The sequence below is a fragment of the Malus sylvestris genome, chromosome 2, assembly GCF_916048215.2.
Source record: "Malus sylvestris chromosome 2, drMalSylv7.2, whole genome shotgun sequence".
NCBI classification, from domain to species: Eukaryota; Viridiplantae; Streptophyta; class Magnoliopsida; order Rosales; family Rosaceae; genus Malus; species Malus sylvestris.
The window spans coordinates 32,803,521-32,816,925 of NC_062261.1; the positions used below are offsets into that span (position 1 = coordinate 32,803,521).

General features: G+C 36.3%; 1 protein-coding gene across 2 annotated transcripts; it reads left to right on the top strand.

The window, feature by feature from the left end:
- Positions 1–5,199: 5,199 nt before the first annotated feature.
- Positions 5,200–9,982, top strand: LOC126611621 (transcription factor GAMYB-like). Of its 2 annotated transcripts, none has more exons than XM_050279989.1 (5): positions 5,200–5,621; positions 5,785–5,991; positions 6,730–7,152; positions 8,121–9,138; positions 9,333–9,982. In XM_050279989.1, exons 3-5 carry the CDS (start codon positions 6,793–6,795, stop codon positions 9,614–9,616), a joined length of 1,662 nt encoding a protein of 553 aa, XP_050135946.1. In that variant the 5' UTR covers positions 5,200–5,621; positions 5,785–5,991; positions 6,730–6,792; the 3' UTR covers positions 9,617–9,982. The 2 variants fall into 2 exon arrangements, with proteins under 2 accessions (XP_050135946.1, XP_050135938.1); XM_050279981.1 differs by having other exon boundaries at positions 5,200–5,552.
- The last annotated feature ends 3,423 nt before the right edge of the window (positions 9,983–13,405 follow it).

A 13,405-nucleotide genomic window follows, 5' to 3' on the forward strand; every position in this document is an offset into this window, starting at 1 on the left:
TATTCATTAGTTGTAGTAGAAAAGTATCTTTAAGATGTTGAAATAAACTTTGAAGTGTCTTTGAGATATTATCAAATAAATAATAATATCTAAGGATTATCTTTAGAGAATCCTTAACACTATGTTTGGATGAAGAAATTTAAGATTACTAAGGAATTTTAAAATGACGGAAATTGAAATGAAGGAATTTTATTTTCTAGAATTTGTGAATTTTGTTGTTTGGTTAACTTAAAAGAACAATGAAATTGAAAACGGAATTTGTTAATTTTAAACTCCCAATCATAGAAATTGGGAAATGACATCTATTTACATGGAATTTAAACTTAGAAATTGGAGGCCCCAAATTCCAAGTTTTTTTTTTCCACGCGGAAATTCTAAATTTCTATGTTATAAATCCAAACAAGGGAATTTGTGCATGTCAATTTATAAATTCTGACTTTTATCCAAATTCCAAGTTTATTTCCCTCATCCAAACAAAGTGTAATTGAAATTTGATTGTGTATTCTTGAATAAAGGAATATGTGTTCATTTAGGAAAGCTTAAAGGTAGGAATTAGTTATTGATTCTACCTTTAATTCCCTTACCTTATTTCCTTGACATGGCAAGTGGAGCTTAGAGAAATTATAGTCAGCAACTCAAGGTTCTTGGTGGTTGAACTGCGCGTTGAACAGATATGGGCCTTGCCAATTTAATGAGGTCATTCTCGTCAATAGCTAATAAAAATCCACATGTCATTTCTAGAACTTTATGTATTGTTTTTGGGTCCACACCAGCAACATAGCTAATAGAAGAATGCACTCTTTGGATACAACCAATCCCGACTTCACAAATCAACTATGAAATAAATAACTAAGGTCTATAACAACAGAGATTCAACGCTCAACCCTATCAAATAACTACTATAAATAACGGATCAGACATAGGATGAACCAATAACACACATACATAAAATTAAAACACTCACTTGGAGTAACTTATACGAACCTCACTAAGGAAGCACTTATTGACAGAAATACCAAACTGAAATACAAACCCAACAACACAAGAACAAAATACTAAAAGAAACAAACTACAACGCATATAAATACTCTGTAAGATCCATCCAACGATGCCTTTCACATCAACTCGAATCGAATCAGCCTAGATCGGGATCAACATATAAATCAGGACCATCCTTAGTTTTATTATTGTGCATAGGTTGAGCCAAGGTGTACAACATCCCAACACAATATGCGACTTGGATACCAATTACTCAAGACAAGAGATCTTCGTTTGGTTGCTAAACCCGAAGTATAAGAAACGTCGATCGACCGAAAAAAACACCGGGACGATGTAGATCTCGTAGAGATGAAAGAGATAGTTGAGATCCGGTCCTGAAAGAAAAGAGGTGGAAGGAAAGGTTGAGTGGCTAGGAAGAAGGGGAGAAGGGTGCCACTGAATCCACAAATAGCAATGAGTGTTAAATGTTTTTTCTACATTGTTTAAACCTTGGATTTTTTTCAATTTAGTTTTATATATTGCCCCCTCCAAATAAAATTTTAGCTCAACCACTATTAGTCATGATAAGAAGATATATCTTCGAGGATCTACTTTGTGGAGCAAAAAATAATCCTAAAAATTTAGAAGGTGACACGTGGACTTTAGCTCAAGAAAAACAAGACTTGTCTCATTAAATGGAATGGCACATTTATATTCTCACGCACAACTTAGCATTCCTGGAAGTGCATGCATTGGACTACGACTGCTCAATGCTCTGCTCGTGGCGTGGAAAAGTTAAAGATATTAAATATAGGATTAATTACTAAATTATATTTTTAGTACATGCTCAATTGAAGACTAACTCTATCAAGTAAGGAATCCCTATCGCAATCAATTAGGGATTCTCACCATTATTCAAAGATGTTATCTCTTAATTAATATCTTGAAAATCTTTTTTCATTGCGCATCTTACCGATGACATAACTTGGTTAATAAGAGGCCGTCGTGTGTTAGTCAAAACCCTACACCATGGTCGGCCACTACCTCCTATAAATACCCTCATCACCTCCAAATTTTGGTAAGCAGCTACATAGACAAGCCCTAAACACTCACTCCTTTTGGAGAAACTAACTTGAGCATCGTGAAGCTTTGATTTTTGATCAAATGTGTTGATTATTTTGTAAGTACAAATTCGTCAAGACTGAAGACGGCATATTTTTACTATCACACATTTGTTTTTATATGGGCTAATGTGTAAGCCACATGTATACCATATTGACAAAGACAACTCATCAATTTAATAGAGGCTTAAATATTCAAAGACATGAAAGATGTAAAATAGTACAATTCCAAAACTTCAGGGTGCAAGGAGGAAAAATTAAAACATCATTACCTGTGTTTGAAAATCACTCCAAACATAAAAGGAATGTAGTTAACTTTCTTAATACTATTAAGATAGAGAGATACTTAGTATTATGATCTAATAGTATTTCTCTTTATAAGTGAGATGTCTTATGCTCAATTCTCGTCAAAGGTAAATTTGAACAACATTATTGCTAGCTCATTGTATGTAAGGCTTAACCCAATCTCACATGGCATTAATGTAGATAATATCGTTTGTTAAAAAAATAAAAATAAAGAAAGATTGAGATTTGAGAACACACTTACTTTCTTTTGGTTTGTACACTTATCTTGAAATTAAAAAAAAAGAAAAAGATATTCACTTTTTTAACATACTCTTTTTCCTGCTAAACAATTTTAAAAATACCAACGAAAAAATAGAATAATAGTGGAATATTAACGTTCCATTTTTCATTGCAGACGTTGGCGTACGCACGTTGATAGTGAACGTTAGATATGTTTTTACTAACTCTCAAGCATGAGCATGGCACACCATCTAATGCACTATATTGATTCATAAAATTGGGTTGATCTTGGATTAACTAAATCCAACCGTAAATCATATATACGCACTATAGCACAACGATATGTCGTTGTTCGCCTCAAGTTGAGGCTACGTTCACATTGGAGTAAACCACGATATATTGTTATGTTTTTATGCTTATGGGTGATTTACGGTTGGATTTAGTTGGTACAAAAGCGACCCGATTTTATGCATCAACAAACTCCAATTTCCAAAGTTGAATTTTTCATCTAGCCAGATTTGTAAAATTAAATAAAAGAAAAACATGACTATAATAAATTTGTAAAACTAAATAAAGCATGGTTGAAATACATCCACATAAGGAAAGTATCTAGCCAAATTCAAAAAAGAAAAAGCAATTGTTCTTATATGGCACCCGTGGTTGGCATGCCCGATAGCTACATATCCACAAATATAAATTTCCGTGTGCCTTTTCCCAATTGGTGCAATCCTATAAAATATAATTTCTTTTTTATAAATTAGTCACACAAATAATTTGGAGAAATGATAACCACACATTTTTATTTTCTCTATACATATATTTGTTTAATCTTATATGTTTTTCCGTTTGATTTATTTAATTAAAGGGCTAAAATTAATAGAGTTGCATGAGAGAAGAAATTTTTTGTGTATTTATCGTCCATTAGCGAGGTTATTGGTTATTATTTGATGTGATTACCATGGTGGAAAATAAAAGCTAGGCCCATGCAATTCATTTTTTCTTCACGCACCCTCACAACTTGAACTTAACCTCAAGTGCTTTGCTTTACATTACCTCATGATAACTTTGAAATACTTGGTTTAAAAAATATTAGAATGAAAAAACTCATTATTATTATTATTATTATTTTGTAATTTAACAACAGGAAGAGCTATATCTACATATTTTAGGCAAACGATGAGATAATTTACACTAAATTCATATAAACTACGGAGAGGTCACTACAACAAAACTATGTTTTTCAAGCTTTTAAATTTGATTTACATTATCCTCATGATAACTTTGAAATACTTAAGTAGTTTAAAAAATATTTGAAAAAACCCATAATTACTTTCTTTCTTTTTTTTTTTTTTTTTTTTGTAATTTAGAGCTACATCTACATTTTTTGGGCAAAACAATAAGATAATTTACACTAAATTTATCTGAACTACGGGGATGGGGAATTGAACATGAGAACTCGGATGAAAGAGCAATTACTCTTAACCAACAAAATTACAAGTCACTTGTGTTATATCTATAGTTTGAGATTATAAACCATAACTATATATATATATATATATATATATATATATATATATATATATATTTATAGGCTTCATGATGTTTTCATATAAAGAGAATATCAAGAAATGTTCCATGATCAATAAACTCATTACCAATTTACACTGAGGATCACACTAGGAAGTGTAAGACTATGCTTTGAGTCATTCAAACAATGTGAGTCAAACTCGAATTCCATTTGGGAAGAAATAAAAAACAAAAATAACACAAGTGAAATAAATTAATCAAGATAAATGATAACTACATATAATTTTTCTCCTTCCACACACTGCTCTTTAATTCATGTCATCAAATTGCATAAATCAAACACAAACAACAGAAATAATTAAACAAAAAGATATAAATTAGAAAGAAAAAAAAGGTTTGATTATCATTTTCATTAATCAAAGCCGAACCAAAAATAGAAAATATTATTCAATTGCTAAAAAAAAGTACAATGTTTAGCTAGTCAAGGATGACTGGATGAGTAGGAACTCCTACTCAAAACTCTTCATGTTCGAATCATAGAGTTTTGTGTTTATGATTATAACCTGTTCATATTATAAATCACTATGTAAATATCATCTTTACAAAAGATGAATTAAAACTATCGTTTAGTCAGTCTATTGTAGCAAATATATCTCATAATGCTTTAATCAATTTCGTTCATCTGTTTTTATACAGTTCAACGACTAAACAACCTTAGTTTTAGTTGATTTTTTGTAGAAGCGATACTTATAACAGTTCTGATCATATGCATAAAGTTTTGTGAATCGGCAACGTATAATTTTGAGTAGGAACTCCTACTCAATTTTCAGCAGAGTGAAATTCCTCATAGCCTCCCCATCTCGGAAGGATGGATAACTGTGATTTGTCACCAGTTGTCTCTCTTTTTTTGAAAAAGAAAAGAAGTTTTATTTAAAAAAAAAAACCCTAGATATTGTTATTATATATTTAAACTAAAATAAAATAAAAATTTGAGGAAGAAAAATGGAAAAAGAAAAGGAAAGGAAAAGGGGAGAAGAGAGAGTTTAGAGAGAGGAGAGAGAGAGAGAGAGAGAGGTGTCAGGGACTTGGGAGTCTACAGTCACCTCCTTTATCTCAGCCTAACATCGCTCTGCACTTGCCATTTCGCTTCTCAAATCCCCATTTTCTTCTAATTCCCAATTTCGCATTACTGCCCTTTTCATTTCTCTCTCTCTTCATCCCTTTTTTCCCATTTATTCAAAATTCTCATCTCTCTCTCCTCTCTCTCTTCTGTGTATTGGGGAACTCTGTGGGTGTGGGTGTGTTGGTGTGTATATATCTGTGTTCGGATCTCCGTCTCAGTCCGCAGATGTGTTGCTCTGTCTACGCTCGAATCGTCTCTCTCCTATTTCAAAAACTGCGGTTAGATTCCTATTCGCCTCAATCTCTGCTTTCGTTTTCTTCAGCTAGGGTTTACATTTTTCCGGATCTGTAAGTTTGCAAACCCACAATTCGACTCGATGCAATTCGCATTTGGGTACACGCCGGAGCTCTCAGAATTGCTATTCGAGAACGAATTATGCTTTCATTTCTTCAATTTCTCACTTTTCCGAGCTGATTTCGTCTGAATTCTGACCTTTTTCGTCGATTCCAGGTTTTCCTTTGTCACGATTTTCTCAGCTCTTAGTTCATTCCGTCCCTACGTTTGAGCTTCCGATTTCGGTTTCGTTTTCAATTTTTCGTTTCCGGTTCGGCGGATTTTCAATTGCGCGCAAAAGGACGTGTCTTTGGCTTTGGGTGGATTCCGCAGCTTCAATTGTTGAATAAATTTGCATCTGGCTTCATCTTCCCTCTGATTCAGGTATGTAAATTTACGAGTTTTTGATGTGATTGGGTTTGTGTATAAATTTCAATTAATTCAGCTGAGGGTTTCAATATTTATCATCCATATTGTAATTAATGTGGTTGCCATATATAGACTTGGTTCTAATCAACAAAGTCAATTGTCTTTTGTTTTGTTAAGTGTGTTTAATCCCGATTTAATTATGATTTGGATATGGGTTTGTCTCTGTATTGTTTATTATACTATCCCACTTTCCTTGTGTTTTTTTTGTTGGCTTCTGAATGGGGTTAAAAGGATTTAATTCGACCTTTGAATATAACTCACTGCTTATCCTTTTGTGGGTTTTAAAGTTCTGCATTTTAGAACATATCATTAATTTGCATCTTAGTGTTGTTAATTACTCATCATTAGTGCTGAATAATAACTGCATGGATAAGTTATGATGCCATATTTACCCCCATATTGCCTCTCAGGACCTGCTTTTATGATTTTCCTTACTGTTTTCTTTCTGTTTACGGGTTCCGTTATTTTTTATTTTTTAATATTTGTGTCCTTTGGAGTATCGGGTGTCGTTTGTATTTATGACATGAGCAAATTTCTGTTTAAACCACTGGCTATTTGTTTTTTTTTTTTTTTTTTGGTTCTGATCCATAATTAAATGTTTGTGCCCGGAGCTGGAGTGAATGTAAAACAAGTGGGTCGCGATTGGCGCTACGGTTGTGTTTATTGTCATTTTCTTTTCTCTTTTTATTCCAGGTTGTCAGCCTGCTCTTTGCATGATCTTGGTTCTTGGTAGGAGTTTTGATCACAAATCAAGAGATGAGTCGGACAACAAATGAGAGTGAAGATGGAGTGCTGTCCAAGGATCAGATTGATTCTCCGTTGATGGATGAGAGTAATGGAGGAAGTGGAAATGGTGGAATGGTTCTAAAGAAAGGGCCTTGGACCTCGGCTGAAGATGCAATTTTGGTGGAGTATGTTAAGAAGCATGGGGAGGGAAACTGGAATGCCGTTCAGAAGCACTCAGGCCTGTTCCGTTGTGGCAAAAGCTGTCGGTTGCGATGGGCAAATCACCTAAGGCCGAACCTGAAGAAAGGGGCATTTACTTCTGGAGAAGAACGTCTCATTGTTGAACTCCATGCCAAGATGGGGAACAAATGGGCACGCATGGCTGCACACGTAAGTACATAGTTTATTTTTGTCTTTCTGTATATGGTTCGTACAAACCTATATTTCCTTGTATTGCCTCAAACTTAGTTTTATATGGTTCATTCTTTTGGGATTTTTTTTTTCAAAGCTTTACTGCAACTTTTGATTTGGTGTTAGTGGCATGCATCTTTTGCATTAAGCATTGATATATTCTCCAATTATTCCCTTATTTTCCTCCAAACTTCCTAATTACATTTCAATGTTGTCATTATATTTGTTCAGCTTCTAGAACACAATAAGAAACAAAATTAAAAGCCAGTAAAATCATAAAAAAAAAAAAATAACAGTAACAGTTCCCTAGTTTGATAGGATTCTAAGTGACATTGATCTCAGCTCTCCACAACTTCTCAGATGGAAGTAACTTGGCTATGGAATCTATCAATTTTTTTGTAGTCTATGTGGTATTCATATGTATGTATTTTACTACAGTTTGTTCTTGTTTTTTATGTTTAATATGTTTTGGGAATTTTAAGGAAACTATAAAATCTTGGTAGAATGCAGTAACAGAAATGTATAATCTGACATTATACTTTGCATCCCTAAAAGGGTAAAGTATATTTTCTTACCATAGGGTAAGAGAATGAAAATTAATATATGGCATTATTTTTAAGCTAAAAATTGGAGATCATGAAAGTGTGTATGTTAGGAAACTAATGTAACAAAATAAAAGCTCATTGTTGCACACAATGCATGTTGTAGCAGATGCACCATATTAACATATCTCACCTAAATGTTCTTCACAGACTGGTACTACTTTTTACTATTTCTATTTTTTGGGTTCCTTGAATGGTTTTTTCTCACACTAGTTTCCAATTGAAGATGAAATAAATTATCAATTATTGTCAGCTTGATTAGAATCTTAATTTTCATAGTATTCTTCTCAATGTATTTTCCTTTGTTTATTGGAAATGATTAAGAGTCTTTTTTCCACTCCTTAGTTGCCTGGACGTACGGATAATGAGATAAAGAACTACTGGAATACTAGAATTAAGCGGCGCCAGAGGGCTGGCTTACCACTTTATCCACCTGAGGTGTGTTTGCAAGCATTTCAGGAGAGTCAACAAGGCCAGTCAAGCGGTGGAATTAATGGTGCGGACAGAGTGCAGCATGATTCTATGCAAGCTAACAGTTTTGAGATACCTGATGTTGTATTTGACAGTTTAAAAGGAAACGGTTGTGTCTTACCTTATGTTCCTGACCTCCCTGATATCTCTCCTGGTGGCATGCTGATGAAAGGCCTTGGTTCTGCTCCATATTGTGGTTTTATGCCACCAACAATGCATCGCCAAAAGCGTCTTCGAGAATCAACAGCTTTATTCTCTACTTCTGGTGGTAGTTTCAAAAACGGTTTCCCCCAGTTTGATCAATTTCAAAATGATACTTGTGATAAAGTTGCTCGAACGTTTGGGTTGCCTTTTCCTCATGATCCTGATCCTACCACCAGGAGTCCGCTGTCTTTTGGTGTAATTCAGGGTAGCCATTCCCTTTCAAATGGCAATTCTTCTGCTTCTAAGCCCACATCCGGGGCCGTGAAGCTGGAGCTCCCTTCACTCCAATATCCAGAAACTGATTTAGGTAGCTGGAGCACTTCTCCTCCGCCGCCCTTACTCGAATCAATTGATGCTTTTATCCAATCACCCCCACAGGTTGGTACGTTTGAGCCAGATTGCACTTCACCACGTAACAGTGGCCTGCTAGATGCTTTACTCCACGAGGCAAAAGCTCTTAGTAGTGCAAAGAATCATTCATCTGAGAAGAGTTCAAATTCATCTAGTGTTACTCCTGGCGATGTGGCTAAAGGTTCCAATTTGAACATTTGTGAGACAGAATGGGAAGAAAATCGAGATCCGATTTCTCCACTGGGTCATTCTGCTACTTCGCTGTTCAGTGAGTGTACACCTATTAGTGCCAGTGGAAGTTCATTAGATGAACCGCCACCTGCTGAGACCTTTACTGGTGAGTATCTTAATCTATGAGACCTGGAGACGAATGAGGTTGACAATAACATTGTAAATTGATTCTTAATTCATTCTTGATAGTCCTGTAGCAACATTTTTTGTATTAGCAGTTTGATAAGTTCTGTATCTACGTGCAGGATAAGTCCTGTCCTGCCTCTTGTTATGACTTATGTTGTTTGACTGTTCTGCCAGGGTGCAATGTGAAATCAGAACCGGTAGACCAAGCTTGGGCACCAGATAAAGAAAAAGAAATTGCACCTCTGATGGATTATACTCGTCCTGATGCTATACTTGCTTCAGAATGGTTTGGTAACGGCATGCATGAAAGTATTGCATCTCTGCTGGGTGATGATTTGGCAGCGGAATGCAAGCACCTGGCTTCTGGTAGCCCTACATCAAATCAAGGATTGGGTTTTAGTTCATGTCCATGGAACACCATGCCTCCCGTCTGTCAAATGTCTGCTCAGCATCCTTAAGAAACCTCTCCGTCAATTGTATGAACCTGAAACTTTTGTCACCTAATTCATGCTGATGATTTGTTAATGTGGGGGGAAGTGAGTCCTGGTCTGAGAAAAGGTCACTTGCGATCGAGACTTGTGGGGTCTCTTGTTATGCACGCGTCACGGTTGTGTTTTCGTTTGTGGTTTTCATTCGGTTTCTTTCAAACAATGCAATGCATGTATGCCTAAACAGAACCATATGTGGTGTACCATTTGCTAGCAGGGTTTTGCTATGATTGTAGAATAACTATGCATTTTCGAACATTGGAACCGTTCTCATACTCTGGAACCTGCTTAGTTGGTTTCAATTTGTTTACCATTAAAACTGGTCTACATTGTCTATGCCCTTGTTCCTTCTCTCTGTCTTTTCCTTTTTTCCCTCTGATTAATAATGTGGGAAACACATGATCATATGTATTCATGTGGCAGAGGTACATCGTCACCGCAGCCGGTGCAGTGTCACACCAAATGTATTCATATGGCAGAGGTACACCGTCATTTTTGAGTAATTAAGTATTGTTCCTCAGAAATGTGCTTTCATAATAAAAGAAAGTCTGTCGTTTCAAGCGTGCTTTTGGTTAAATTCGAGTCGTTCTGTCAATTGATATCCATGGCGTCATTGGGCCACGTGTTGTGTTGGGGTGTTGGATTTGGATACACACAATAAGCATTTTCTGAGAGCATTTCAACACATCCTCCATTGACAAGGCTAGATCCAAATCCAACCCAGAAAACCCTTCCACCCATTTTTGGGCGCCAAGGCTGAGCCGTCATGGCTCCAGCCATGTCAATTATGAGTCCAAGCCCATATTCATAACGCGGATGTCGGGTTAATGTCAGTGGGTGGGTTAGTTTTTTTTTTTAACGTTAGGCGCAGACACCACGCGTGCCAGTGAGGCAGGGTAGCGCACCACAACCTTACGCTTGTGGCCCGCACACAATGGTCAGTTGAATCCAACGATAATATTTGATCCACGTGGTCACATCTCAGACGTCCATTTTAAATTCTCACTATGATCAAACGGTTCTTATTATTTTTTGAAATAAAAACATTTAAAGAAAAAAAAATTATCCAAAAAATCAGAAAATTAATAACCAGGTAAAAAGAATTAAAAAAATTCCAACAAATAACCAAGCATTTTTATTAAACATAATTCAACCAAGCATTAAAAAAGACACAAGTCAAGAAAGCATGAACCAAAGGACAATTCAATCTCCCTGATTTTCTTTCAACCTCCAATTGTGTTCGATCAAGTCAAGTTGACGTTCGTCATTAATATAAGAACATTGCATTTCAGTATAACGTTCCATCATTCTGCTGAACAAATGACCATCTCTTAATAATGGGTGTGTTGCACAGGTTGTCCACCAAGGCACACCCTAGGTGAATCATAAAGTCTTGTCGTTGTTGTGTTCATCGGGTCCGGTTCGAACACTTTTAGTACATCATAATCATACTTATCTTCCACATGTTACTAAGTATAATGCACATCATCATCGTACTTCGAAGCCCCTCTTGATTGAACAAACGATCAGTGCCCGTTAAAATTGCTCAACAAACTTGAAGGATACCAAAACACCTCTCCACATCTTTACTATACGCCTTTTGCTTTTAGGCAAAGTATTGTTGCTTCTCGAATTGGGGCTGTGAAATTGTCTTGACAAACATTGTCCACGTGGATAGATTCCATCTGCAAGGTAATCCCTCCTGATCGAGTATGTGAGGGAATTGATTTCATATGTTATTTGAGGAGAATCCCCACTGAAGATGTTTTTGAACACTGGGAATTAACCGAGCACGTTGAGGTCATTTTGAGAGCATGCAACAGCAAAGAAAGCATGCCAAATCCAGGTGTCGTTATGCAACAGCATTTAGAATGATACTTATATGCGCCTTCCTATTCCCAAAATCTCCTTACCAGGAACTTGGACACTTCTTCCACTGCTAATGCATACAGTTGATGGTTCCAATCATGTCTGGAAAACCTCGTGCCTCAGCTTTTTGTAGTAGCGTACGTGTGGAGTTCCGCAAGTGTTGGACTACAGAGATACTCAGTGGTGTGTATAGCTTCGATTCCCTGCAGAATCTGTTCAAGCACTCCAAGACCGTTGATGTGCCCAACCTTGCAATCTCATCTATCGAGTCCGCGAATGCACCCCAATCAAGCATTCTAAAGGCGGCTATAAGTTTTTCTCTCAAAGAAGCCCCATCTTATTCGTACCATCTAGTTTCTGCATGAAGTATGAGCCGTAATTGCTGTAAGAACTTTTGTGTGAGAAATGGTCCAAACCATTTAATAAAGGAAATATGGTTATAGTATACAATATATACATTAAGTACACATTTAATATAAAGTGAGAAAACCATTTAACTTGTACAAATTATGAATGGAAGATAGTTACAAAACTTGAAGAAACTGACAGCAACTGCTACCATAATAGGTGGAGCAGTTGCATCCTATAAGTCAGGTTTTGATCCCCCTTTCTTAGGTAAGTTACAATGTGAATGCTCGCCCTATCGAGAGCAAGAGTTCCATTCCGTTTCCAAGAGAAAGGAAGGTCCAAATCTCATCTCAATCATCTCGTCTATGACAGCCAGCAAATGCATCCCTAGTTTATGCAAAATGATGATTTAAGGAATATTAGGACTAGTATAAATGCATGCGTGTATATCAGTTTGTAGTTCATCATGCAGGGTTGATCTCGATCTCTGAATGAAGTATATAATTAAGTCCATCAATTGCACACATCATGCGTGATTTTGATGAACAGGTGAGGCTGCATTCTATATCGGGCTCGAAATTTGTGAGTAGGGTACAAGACATCAAGGATTAAGTAATCTTCCAAGAGATCATCCCTCGGCAATGCCTACATCTGTCGATATTTGATGTACGACCGACACGTAAACCGCCACGTCGATGTTGGCTTTCTTCATCAAGCTTACCCACTGTTTAAACAACTTGGGAGTTTGTGTGCCCTTTGCTCAATTTCTTCATTACGCTGCCTCCGCAACCGGATAAAGTAAGACATCGAAGATAACACTACTTTTATAAAATTTGAGAATTGAGATGGGTAGAGACGGTTGGAGTGAAGATATGAAGAATGATTCCTAATATTTATAGACAATTGGGAGATGAGATTGAAGATAAGGTGAGAACACGTGACGCGATAAGAGCAATTAAAATTGACTTGAAAACCTAACAAGACTTATGATAGACATGAGCACGTGGTATAAGCATAGCCACCTATTCTAAATTAATCCAGTAATTATTAAATAACTGAATTAGACATTAAAAAATAAGTAAATCTTTGAGAAGAGTAACAGCCATGTCAGTTATTGTTCACAATGGGTATAAAGTGAATACAAACAGCCATGTACCATAAGTCTAGTCCTAAGTCCAAATCCACCAAAATGGGCAGAAATGCTCTGAGAGAGCCGAAGGGATCCCAATAGACTATAGCCAACGTTCTATCTCTTGTTAGAGGGAGTCCACCAGAGTGAACTTTGCTCAGCACCCAGTCCAAATATCAAGCTGAGGGTCAAGGAATCCATTCCAGCCTGTCGGGCTACTTGGCACCCAGCCCAAGCCAGGCAACAGACCAGCCCATTTTTTACAAACCTAAGAGCCAAAAAAAAAGGGCCCAACGGTAAGATTTATGACCGTTGGCCATGTGGCAGATCCTTGGCTCTTGGATTTGAATATTTTTCAAATCTAACGGTCCATATTAATTAACTACATTAAAATTAATTAAGAATTATAAACA